At 41.7% G+C, this 12,245-nt stretch overlaps 1 protein-coding gene across 2 annotated transcripts in view; it reads right to left on the bottom strand.

Annotated features, from left to right (window-relative positions):
• Positions 1-12,245, bottom strand: part of LOC122557702 (doublecortin domain-containing protein 1-like) — a 554,199-nt gene that overhangs the window by 130,981 nt on the left and 410,973 nt on the right. For both annotated transcript variants that reach the window (XR_015760126.1, XM_087996361.1), the window contains exon 20: positions 6,013-6,136. Coding sequence is in view for 1 of the 2 variants with exons in the window: in XM_087996361.1 (XP_087852487.1) it covers positions 6,013-6,136 (124 nt within the window). In the remaining variant the exon portion in view is untranslated. The remainder of the gene's footprint in view (positions 1-6,012; positions 6,137-12,245) is intronic.

The following is a 12,245-nucleotide window of genomic DNA, read 5'->3' as shown; positions in this document are numbered from 1 at the left end:
CAAATCCTCCAACCCTTGTAAATCTTTTCTGAACCCTTTCAAGTTTCACATCCTTCCGATAGGAAGGAGACCAGAATTACATGCAATATTCCAACAGTGGCCTAACCAATGTCCTGTACAGCCGCAACATGACCTCCCAACTCCTGTACTCAATACTCTGACCAATAAATGAAAGCATACCAAACGCCTTCTTCACTATCCTATCTACCTGCGACTCCACTTTCAAGGTCCTATGAACCTGCACTCCAAGGTCTCTTTGTTCAGCAACACTCCCTCGGACCTTACCATTAAGTGTATACTTTGAGGAGAAAGTGAGGTCTGCAGATGCTGGAGATCAGAGATGGAAATGTGTTGCTGGAAAAGCGCAGCAGGTCAGGCAGCATCTAGGGAACAGGAGAATCGACGTTTCGGGCATTAGCCCTGAAGGACAGTAGGGTAACTAGGGAGAAAATAGGGCCCCTCAAAGATCAGCAAGGCGACCTTTGTGTGGAACCACAGAAAATGGGGAAGATACTAAACGAGTATTTTGCATCAGTATTTACTGTGGAAAAGGATATATGGAAGATAATGCCCGAAACGTCGATTCTCCTGTTCCCTAGATGCTGCCTGACCTGCTGCGCTTTTCCAGCAACACATTTCCAATAAGTGTATACGTCCTGCTAAGATTTGCTTTCCCAAAATACAGCACCTAGCATTTATCTGAATTAAACTCCATCTGCCACTTCTCTGCCCATTGGCCCATTTGGTCAAGATCCTGTTGTAATCTGAGGTAATCCTCTTCGCTGTCCATTACACATCCAATTTTGGTATTATCTGCAAACTTACTAACTGTACCTCTTATGCTCGCATCCAAGTCATTTATGTAAATGACAAAAAGGAGAGGACCCAGCACCGATCCTTGTGGCACTCTACTGGTCACAGGCCTCCAGTCTGAAAAACTACCCTCCACCAACACCCTCTGTCTTCTACCTTTGAGCCAGTTCCGAGTCCAAATGGCTAGCTCTCCCTCTATTCCATGAGATCTAACCTTGCTAATCAATCTCCCATGGGAAACCTTGTTGAACGCCTTACTGAAATTCATATAGATCACATCCACCACTCTGCCCTCATCAACCCTCTTTGTTACTTCCTCAAAAATCTCAATCAAGTTTGTGAGACATGATTTCCCATGCACAAAGCCATGTTGACTATCCCTAATCAGTCCTTGCCTTTCCAAATACATACATTCTGTCCCTCAGGATTCCCTCCAACAACTTGCCCACCACCGACGTCAGGCTCACTGGTCTATAGTTCCCTGGCTTGTCCTTACCACACTTCTTAAACGGTGGCACCACGTTAGCCAACCTCCAATCTTCCGGCACCTCATCTGTGACTATCGATGATACAAATATCTCAGAAGAGGCCCAGCACTCATTTCTCTAGCTTCCCACAGAGTTCTAGGGTACACCTGATCAGATCCTGGGGATTTATCCACCTTTATGCGTTTCAAGACATCCAGCACTTCCTCTTTTGTAATTTGGACATTTTGCAAGGTGTCATTATCTATTTCCCTCCAGTCTATATCTTCCATATATCCTTTTCCACAGTAAATACTGATGCAAAATACTCGTTTAGTATCTTCCCCATTTTCTGTGGTTCCACACAAAGGTCGCCTTGCTGATCTTTGAGGGGCCCTATTTTCTCCCTAGTTACCCTACTGTCCTTAATGTACTTGTAAAAACCCTTTGGATTCTCCTTAATTCTATTTGCCAAAGTTATCTCATGTCCCCTTTTTGCCCTCCTGATTTCCCTCTTAAGTATACTCCTCCTGCCTTTATACTCATCTAAGGATTCACTCGATCTATCCTGTCTATACCTTATATATGCTTCCTGCTTTTTCTTAACCAAACCCTCAATTTCCCTAATCATCCAGCATTCCCTATACCTACCAGCCTTTCCTTTCACCCTGACAGGAATATACTTTCTCTGGATTCTTGTTACCTCATTTCTGAAGGCTTCCCATTTTCCAGCCATATCTTTACCAGCAAACATCTGCCCCCAATCAGCTTTTGAAAGTTCTTGCCTAATAGCGTCAAAATTGGCCTTTCTCCAATTTAGAACTTCAACTGTTAGATCTGGTCTATCCTTTTCCATCACTATTTTAAATCTAATAGAATTATGGTCGTTGGCCCCAAAATGCTCTTCCACTTACATGTCAGTCACCTGCCCTGCCTTATTACCCAAGAGTAGGTCAAGTTTTGCACCTTCTCGAGTAGGTACATCCACATACTGAATCAGAAAATTTTATTGTACACACTTAACAAATTCCTCTTCATTTAAACCCTTAACACTATGGCAGTCCCAGTCTATGTTTAGAAAGTTAAAATCCCCTTACATAGCCACCCTATTATTCTTACAGATAGCACATGGTCTGTCTCCTGATATACCCTGCCTATCCATGGGTCTGTCTAAATGCCTCTTAAACATTGCCATCATGTCTGCTTCAACAGCCTCTCCAGCAGAACCTTACAGGCACCTGCCACCGTCTGTGTCAAAAACTTTCCTTGCACATCTCCTTTAAGCTTTCCCCTTAGGACTTGATATTTCCACCCCAGTAAAAAGACTCTCATAACCCAGCCTATGCATGCCAGTCCTAATTTTACATACTTCGTTCAGGTCACCCATCAGCTTTCGATGCTCTTGCGAAAACAATTCAAATTTAGCTCTCAGAGTAAACAGGATCTCTGACACTTCTGTTTTTAAATCTGCCAGCCTGGGCTCCATGATTGGACCAGATTAACGGCCCCAGTCAGGAAACTTATGTTCTATGAGGTCTACCTGACTGACCTTGTTACAGTCGCTACAGTGGGGACAAGAACTGCACATAATTATCCATATGTGGCCTTAATAAAGTTTTATACAGCTGCAACATGACTTACCAAGTTGTTTATTCAATGCCCCAACTGATGAAGGCAAGCATGCTCTATGCTTTGTTTATCACCTTATTCACTTGTATTGACATTTTCAGGGACCTGTGGACTTAAATCCTGAAATCTCTCTGCATATCAAGGCACCTAAGGGTCCTGCCATTTACTATGCATTTTTCTCTTGTATTTGATTTCCCTAAATGCTTTACCTCACACTTGTTCAATTTAAAGTCCACCTATATTTCTCCACCCAACTTTGCAACTGATTTATGTCCTGCTGCATCCTTTGACGACTGTCCTTACTATCCATAGCCCTACCAATTTATATTTTGTCTGCAAACTCAGTAATCATCGAACATTTATTTATTCATTATGAACAAAAAAGGTCCCAGCACTCATCCTTGTGGAACACTACAGGTCACAGACCTCCATGAAAAAAACTCCTTCCCTCAAGTGCCCTACCCTCACCAATAATCTTTGTCACTTCCTCAAAAAACTCAAATTTGTGAGACAAGACCTCCCAAGGCGAGGCAAGATGTTTACTTAAACAGGATTTATTAATGATCCTATGGTAAAGAATCCTACAGGTAAGAGTGAACATAATATCATAGTACTAGTATTGCACACCCTGTTTGAAGATCTGAAACTATGGACCAGATTTGCGAAGTCAAGAGTGTGGTGCTGGAAAAGCACAGCAGGTCAGGCAGCGTCTTTGGAGTAGGGGAATCAATGTTTCATGCATAAGCCCTTCATCAGGATTCCTGATGAAGGGCTTATGACTGAAATGTCGATTCTCCTACTCCTCGGATGCTGCCTGACCTGCTGTGCCTTTCCAGCACCACACTCTCAACTCTGATCTCCAACATCTGCAGTCCTCACTTTCTCCCAGATTAGCAGAATTGGGCCAGATCAAGGGCAATTTAAAATTGGCAGGTAGGATCTGATTTTGGAACTGCTGCCTTCAACCCCAGCACTGCCATTTCTTTTTGGCTTGGAAATGAAGCTATTGATGCTGCTAGCCCAACCCGACTGGCTCCATTCCAAGCATTGGCATCTCATAACCCATTCCAATTTTCTTGGAGTTGAGCCAGCTTCTCTATGACTGTTAGCATTTCATAGCTTGTCCATTAACCTTCAAACATGGTTTGGATTCTGGAGTACTTTGAAAGGTAAGTTTAAATAGTCTTCTCTGTACGCTGCCTCTATTTTTCCTCCATAACCCATGGTTCTTCCATTTTGATACCACCTCTAAGTTGTCCAAACACCCTTCATGTCTATTTATCTACTACACATTACACACAGAACCAATGAATTATTTAGTAATAATTGCAAGTGTTAAACTGCTGAAGAAAAGGAACATCAAGTAGAAATCCACTTTAAAGAAAACCTACTGTTCTTATAACCCTATAAAAGTGTCAATCAAACAAGGTCATTATAGTATCAACAACAAAAGCTGTATCCACCTCACACTCAAACTTATTCAAATAAAAAGAAAGGCATTGACCAAATAGATAATTGAAAGAATATATCATTACTTAATAAAGATGTAAATCAAGAAAAGCAAGCACTCCATTTCAGTTAGCCCAAATAGATGTCTGCTCAGCTAATCCACCTGAGAATCTTGGAGCTTAGTCAAGCATGCATAATAAACACATGTGGAGAAGCAGATATCTAGCCATCTGTTTCTGCTATTACAGTTTCCTGGTTTCACTAGGTTGATTCCTGGGGTTACTTAATAAGAGAAGGTTAAGCTGGTTAGGCTTCTAATCTTTGAAGTTTAGAAGAATGAGAGATACGAGAGAATGATCTGACTGAATCATATTCAGAGGGAACTTGACAGAACTGATGCTGAGGAAACACTTCAACTCCTGCATGAATCTAGATCAAGGGGAATGGTTTCAGAATAAGAGGCATTCTATTTAAAATTGAAATAACAATTTCTGTTTCCTCTGAGGCTTGGTAATCTTTGGAATTCTCTGCCACACAAAGTCAAACTATTGACTATGCTCAAGGCTGATTTAAAGAGACTTTTGATCTGTAACGGAGTCAGGGTGATTGGGGTTAGACTGGAAAGTGTAGTTCAGGCCATAATCGTATCAGCCATGTTCTAATTGAATGGGCAGAGTGGTCTTAAAGGCCAAATTCCCTCCTCTTACTCCTTTTTCTTTTGTTCAAGGAAGATTAAGAGATGATTTGATGAATGTTTAGAAGAAGATAGAGGGAAACTCTTCCCGTTGGCCAAAGGGTCAAGAACCAGAGCACACAGAGTTAAGGTGATTGATATTGGAACCAATGGGAACATGAGGAAAAATGTTTTTACACAGCGAGTGGTTAGGAACTGAAATAATTTGCCTGAGTTGTTGATGGAGGCAAATTCAGTTAGGGCTTTCAACTGGAAATTTTACAATTATTTGAGGAGCAAGAAAATAACAGGATCTCAGAGCAAAGATGAGGGAAGTTGCACAAACTGAGTTGTCCCTGTAAAATGGGCAAAGCAGATATGAAGGGTTGAATGTATCCTTCTGCACTATTGCCTATGAATGTAAAGCAAGTATCATCAACCTTGCTTCAATGCGCTATACAAAGGATGATGAAGCATCTTTTCCATATTTGAATTCATTTCAATTCCTTAATTAAACCATATCTGCCTAATTGCTCTAAAACTCCAACCTCATTATCCTTATGTGAAAAATCATAATCAAAATAGATAAACTCATCATTCATCTATTGTTTTTAATCTTCTATTTCATCTATTTGGATCTTGCAGCATTCAAAAGGGCTGCTACAAATGTTTGAATATGAAGGTCTTTGACATGTTTCAGAGCAGCATAAAGCAGGATGATATAAATCCGAGTTTATTTCCTTTTTTTTATAAGTAATGTTTAGCTCCATGAAATCATTGTTGCATTTAATTGCATTAGAGTTATTGAAGACCTCGAATCTCCATTATCGAGTACCTCAAGTCAAGGACACTTTATCCTACATTTGAGATCTTTAACCAAATGCATTCTTCACTGATGAAATGTCAATTGCTGGGTTTTGTATGTCATATGAAAAATTTATAGACTTGTTGAATATTGTCTACTTATCAGTGAAGTGCTATTACCTCATTCAATTCACCATCTGGCAGTACAGGCCACATGTAGGTTAACTTGTTCCATAGTGGATTCTCCAATTTTGAATGTTTCCACTGGCCAGGCTTTGCAGTTCCTTCATGCTTGATGGCCCATCTAATGAAACAATAATGGCATTTGTTGAAAGCAAAATCATGCCAGGATTTTTTTTCCAAATATGGAAACACTAATATTAATGTAAATAAATATTTCAACGCTACAACTTCAAAATCTTTTCTGGTGATATAAGCTGAACTCATGATCTGAAATGGAAAGAAGACTCACTTACTAACAAAAACTGTGAGGGGACTAGAAAAGGCATAAAAGCAATCAATTGTGGATATTAGTAATTTGAAACACAAAATAAAGTTTTAGGGAACTCAGCAGGGCGGGAAACGTCTGCTGAAAGAGAAACAGAGCTAGAAATGACAGCATGTTGCTTCTAAATTGCCCAACCTTTTATAAACTTATTTCATTTTTTTGTATCATGTAGAATTGATCACCATTTGTTTTGTACAAAAGAATATCATTTTTAACTTCCTTCTGGCATAAACTGGTGTGGGATGGGATACTGAGGTTAAATTGCAGCAGTAAGGGGTGGAAATGTGTGGAAATTATCAATTATTTCTTTCCTCAGTTAGGTCACCTCAAATTTTGAATTACAAACCCAGGATAATTTAGCCAAAGACAGTGAGATCTTCTGGATAAATGGAGGTTTTTCTGTTTTTCTTTTCAATATGTGGACCATGTTTTAGGAATATATTTTCAGTGCGCAGTGTGCATAATAAACATGATCTGATTTCGATCAAACAGCAATCGTGGAAATTGTACTCACTAGTTCTGATAGGGTGATATTCCCTATAAGTCAGCTGTGTTCCCTTGTCAATGAAATGGGAGAGATTTACAAATGTGTCTTGCTGGTTGCATTACAATGCTCGCTCCCCTTGATATGCTGTGCACACATTAGAGAGCTCAATGTGCCATTGTTATTTCCATGCCCCAATTCTTTTGTGAGTTTTCAAGCCTATAAAGTCTGCATTTTAAGAAAACAAGAATAGCAAATGCTTGGGAACACCACCACCTGCAAGTTTCTCTCTGTGTCCCACACCATCCCAACTTGGAATTATATTGTCATTCCATCACTGCCATTGGTTCAAAATCCTGGAACTTCCTTCTTAACAGAACTACATTAGTACCTATGGAGAAAGTGAGGACTACAGATGCTGGGGATCAGAGTCGAAGGGTATGGTGCTGAAAAAGCACAGCCGGTCAGGCAGCATCTGAGGAGAGGAGAGTCAACATTTCGGGCAGAAGCCCTTCATCAGGAATCCTGTTGAAGTGTTTATGCCTGAAACATCGACTCGCTTGCTCCTCAGATGCTGCCTGACCAGCTGTGCTTTTCCAGCACCATAGCCTTCGACTGCACTAGTACCATAGCCTTCGACTGCACTAGTACCTAGCTCACCACTGCCTTTACAGTAAATGCTGGTCTTTCCACCAACCTACGTTCTCTCCTATTTTCCGCATTTGTGTGGAGCAGTGACTTCTGAAATCAGAAAGCAATGTGTCCATACACCAACTGGCATGTGGATTCATGTATGGATCATCGAAGTGGCTGCACAGTTGCCCAGCCTGGAGGGACCCAACACCCACATCCCATGAAGGAATACAAAAAAGAGGATTCAATAATAAAGCAATAGAGAGACCTCGGTTTGTGTCTAGAGATCTTTGAAGGTGCACAGCTGTTTGAGGAAGCTGTTAAAACCTCTACTAGAGCTGCTTTACAAATGGATGTATGGAATACAAAACAAAGATCAACCTTCACAAGACATTGGTTCAGCCTCAATGAGAATATTGCATTCAATTCTGGATGCCATTCTTCAGAGAAAATATAAACACTTTTGAGAGGGTACAGAAGCATTGACAAAAAATTTGCTTGGGATGTAGGCATGGCTGGCTAGGCTAGCATTTATTGAACAGAAGGCAGTTAAGAGTCAACCATATTGCTGTGGGTTGGCAGGCACATGTAGGCCAGACCAGGAAAGGCAGATTTCCTTTTCTGAAGGACATTTGTGAACCAGATGGTTTTTTTTTTACAACATTTGATAATAGATACATAGTTGCCATTGGAGTAGTGTTTTTATTCTAGATTTTTATTGAATTGAAATTTCTCCATCTGCTGTGCTGGGATTCACACTCATGTCTCCAGACAATTTGCCTGGGTTTCTGGATTACTGGTCTAGTGGCATTATCACTAAGTACTACTTCCCCACAATGTACTTGAGAGGTGGGTCTTCAGATTCATGAAGAGATTAAAGAAGCCAAGCCTTTCCTTCTTAGCAAAGAGAAATTTGACCAGTAATTTGATAGAGGTTTCCAAAGAGGTAGCAGGACAGAATATCTGAAGGGAAATGGTCTCATTTGTGAAAGGGAGGTGATGTAAAGAAAGCACTTTTAACACAATCATTATTTAGGATCTGAATTGTACTGTTTGAAAGCAACATGAAAGTTGATTTAAATGCGATTTTAAAAGGGGAAAAATTAATCATTTGAAGGGAAAATATTGTGGAGGTATAGAAAAAGTATGTAGTGGATGTAGCTGAGTTGTTTTGCAGAGAACAAACGCAAACACAGTGGATTAAATGGCTGTAAGCAATCTAAGATACTGAATTGCAAACATCAAAAAGAAATGCACTGCTGGAAATGAAGATAAAGTATTGTATTAAGCAAGAAAAAGCTAGACTGGCAATCGATGCTGGAAAGAGTGACCCAACTTTAAGAAAACAGATTCTGCATCACTGAGTTGAGTTATTACTGAAGAATGTGCAGAAAAGTCATTAAATCCCGAGTGAAACACATCTGCAAAGAAATCAGAGGTTTGGTGAGATTTATGCCAGTTAGCATTCCAGCCTTCGTAAAACTGTTATTGCTGTGAAACACAGCAAGCTGGAATCGGGTATCCTGACCTATATACCTGATTTATATGACCTGTGTTTCCCAGACAAGCAAGTGTCTGCACTGACGATGGAAGCTCACAAAATATCCCCATCTGTCTCCTATATTGGAGACCACTCTAAAACATACAAAGTAAAAAAGGAACTTACAAGTTAAGCAATAGCCATAGTTCAGATTACACATCTGCCCATTATAAACCACAGAGTTCATTTTAGCTGTGGATGTTACCTGGGAGTCGTTAGGGAAGTTAAGCCACATGGTGGCAATGTTGTACTATTTTAAGCATCTCCTCCATCACTTGGTCCCTTCACCACACTCTCCCTATCTATTATTTGTTCTTTATTTGACAAGAACACGTCAAATGTTCAAGGCAGGATTCTCCAAATTTAGGATGTTATAATTATTATCATTTTTGAGTAGTTATAAATACCAAAATGGACAGTTGCTGAATGCATTTCAATAATTCAAAGCCAGACTCCATTTTTATAAGCATAGTGACAGAAATATAATGTTGTATGCAATAAACTCATAAGTTGAATTATAGGCCCATGCAAAAATTTGTGAAAATTGGAACTTCAGGGTAGCTGAGGAAGGTCTTATGAGATTTAATTTATGTAAAAATACTAATTAAAACACAATTACATGGTAAATATATGAAAAAAAGAGTTTGTTTTTCAATTTGTTTATGCATATAATGGCCTGATCTTGTACAGTAAAAGGGATTGAAAAATGTGAAGAACAATCTTGTATTTTTCCGTTGTTTGGCATGGGCAAGACTATTTTGATTTCATGTGCCTGTGTTGCCAAAGTCTTCTCAGATTAACTCATGCAGAGATGACAAGTGTACATGAGTCTAGCTAATCCAAAATTAACTGTCTGAAATTTCAGTATCTCGTCCTCTATTTGATTTCCTATTCTGCAGGCAGAAATGGTTCACCACTTCACCACAACCTGGAATTTTAGGTAATTCAAATTTGGCTCATTGCGATTTCCCTGTAATAGCTGGTCTTGTAAATTCATTTAAACACTATTTCAACATTATACAAGCAGGATAATGTAAAAACAGGGTCATTCTAGGATATTGGAAACCTGGACTTTTCTCCATTGAGGCTGGGGTTAATTGGAAATTTCTGAACAGAGATTGTTATTTTTAGTTTGAAATGAAGGGGAGAATCTTCAGAGTTTGTTTAGATTAGATTCCCTACAGAGTGGAAACAGGCCCTTCGGCCCAACAAGTCCACACCCAACCTCCGAAGAGCAACCCACCCAGACCCATTCCCCTACACCTAATACTACGGGCAATTTAGCATGGCCAATTCACCTGACCTGCATATTTTTGGACTGTGGGAGGAAACCCAGGCAGACACGGGGAGAATGTGCAAACTCCACATAGACAGCTGCCTGAGGCGGGAATTGAACCTGGGTCTCTGGCGCTGTGAGGCAGCAGTGCTAACTGCTGAGCCACCGTGCCACCATATGGAATGATAGCAGATGGATGGAATTAGGATCAAGTCAGTGGTTGAATGAGATGAAGGTGTCCAAAGCCTACTTTTGTACTTATGCTTCTTTTGGAATAACACTGTTAAATGTTTATGCAATGTCATCTTTAATGGCAGTTTCTGAGACTGCATTGTCTCTAATAGTCAAGCAGAAACAATAGCAAATCAATGTAAAAGGAGCTGCCACTTTATGAGAGCCTATGTTAGATCTTTGCAGAAGACCAATTTTACTCTTACTTGATTTAATTAAAAATATCCCTTTTCACATCATTGGCACCAATTGACTAAAAAGTAGCCAGAAAGAGTAAAGAATTGAGCGTGATGCAGTCATGCACATGAGACAGACTACATTAACATTACTGGATCAGTGGTGCTGGAAGAGCACAGCAATTCAGGCAGCATCCGAAAAGCTTCGAAATCGACGTTTCGGGCAAAAGCCCTTCATCAGGAATAAAGGCAGAGAGCCTGAAGTGTGGAGAGATAAGCTAGAGGAGGGTGGGGGTGGGAATAGAGTAGCATAGAGTACAATAGGTCAGTGGGGGAGGAGATGAAGGTGATAGGTCAGGGAGGAGAGGGTGGAGTGGATAGGTGGAAAAGGAGCTGGGTAAGTCGGACAAGTCCGGACAAGTCAAGGGGATCGTGTTGCTGGAGGTTAGAAACTAGGATGAGGTGGGGGAAGGGGAAATGAGGAAGCTGTTGAAATCCACATTGATGCCCTGGGGTTGAAGTGTTCCGAGGCGGAAGATGAGGCGTTCTTCTTCCATGCGTCTGGTGGTGAGGGAGCGGCGGTGGAGGAGGCCCAGCACCTCCATATCCTTGGCAGAGTGGGAGGGGGAGTTGAAATGTTGAGCCACGGGGCGGTTTGGTTGATTGGTGCGGGTGTCTCGGAGATGTTCCCTAAAGCGCTCTGCTAGGAGGCGCCCAGTCTCCCCAATGTAGAGGAGACCACATCGGGAGCAACGGATACAATAAATGATATGAGTGGATGTGCAGGTAAAACTTTGATGGGTGTGGAAGGCTCCTTTAGGGCCTTGGATGGAGGTGAGGGAGGAGGTGTGGGCACAGGTTTTACAGTTCCTGCGGTGGCAGGGGAAAGTGCCAGGATGGGAGGGTGGGTCGTAGGGGGGCGTGGACCTGACCAGGTAGTCACGGAGGGAACGGTCTTCGCGGAAGGCGGAGAGGGGTGGGGAGGGAAATATATCCCTGGTGGTGGGGTCTGTTTGGAGGTGGCGGAAATGTCGGCAGATGATTTGGTTTATGCAAAGGTTGGTAGGGTGGAAGGTGAGCACCACGGGCGTTCTATCCTTGTTGCGGTTGGAGGGGTTGGGTCTGAGGGCGGAGGTGCGGGATGTGGACGAGATGCGTTGGAGGGCATCTTTAACCACGTGGGAAGGGAAATTGCGGTCTCTAAAGAAGGAGGTCATCTGGTGTGTTCTATGGTGGAACTGCTCCTCCTGGGAGCAGATACGGCGGAAGCGGAGGAATTGGGAATACGGGATGGCATTTTTGCAAGAGGTAGGGTGGGAAGAGGTGTAATCCAGGTAGCTGTGGGAGTCGGTGGGTTTGTAGAAAATGTCAGTGTCAAGTCGGTCGTCACTGATGGAGATGGAGAGGTCCAGGAAGGGGAGAGAGGTGTCAGAGATGGTCCAGGTAAATTTAAGGTCAGGGTGGAATGTGTTGGTGAAGTTGATGAATTGCTCAACCTCCTCGCGGGAGCACGAGGTGGCGCCAATGCAGTCATCAATGTAGCGGAGGAAGAGGTGCGGAGTGGT

The sequence above is a fragment of the Chiloscyllium plagiosum genome, unplaced genomic scaffold (assembly GCF_037043375.1).
Source record: "Chiloscyllium plagiosum isolate Xiang-an unplaced genomic scaffold, Cpla_swu_hap1 HiC_scaffold_18, whole genome shotgun sequence".
NCBI lineage: Eukaryota > Metazoa > Chordata > Chondrichthyes > Orectolobiformes > Hemiscylliidae > Chiloscyllium > Chiloscyllium plagiosum.
This window is presented reverse-complemented; position numbering and strand designations above follow the sequence as displayed.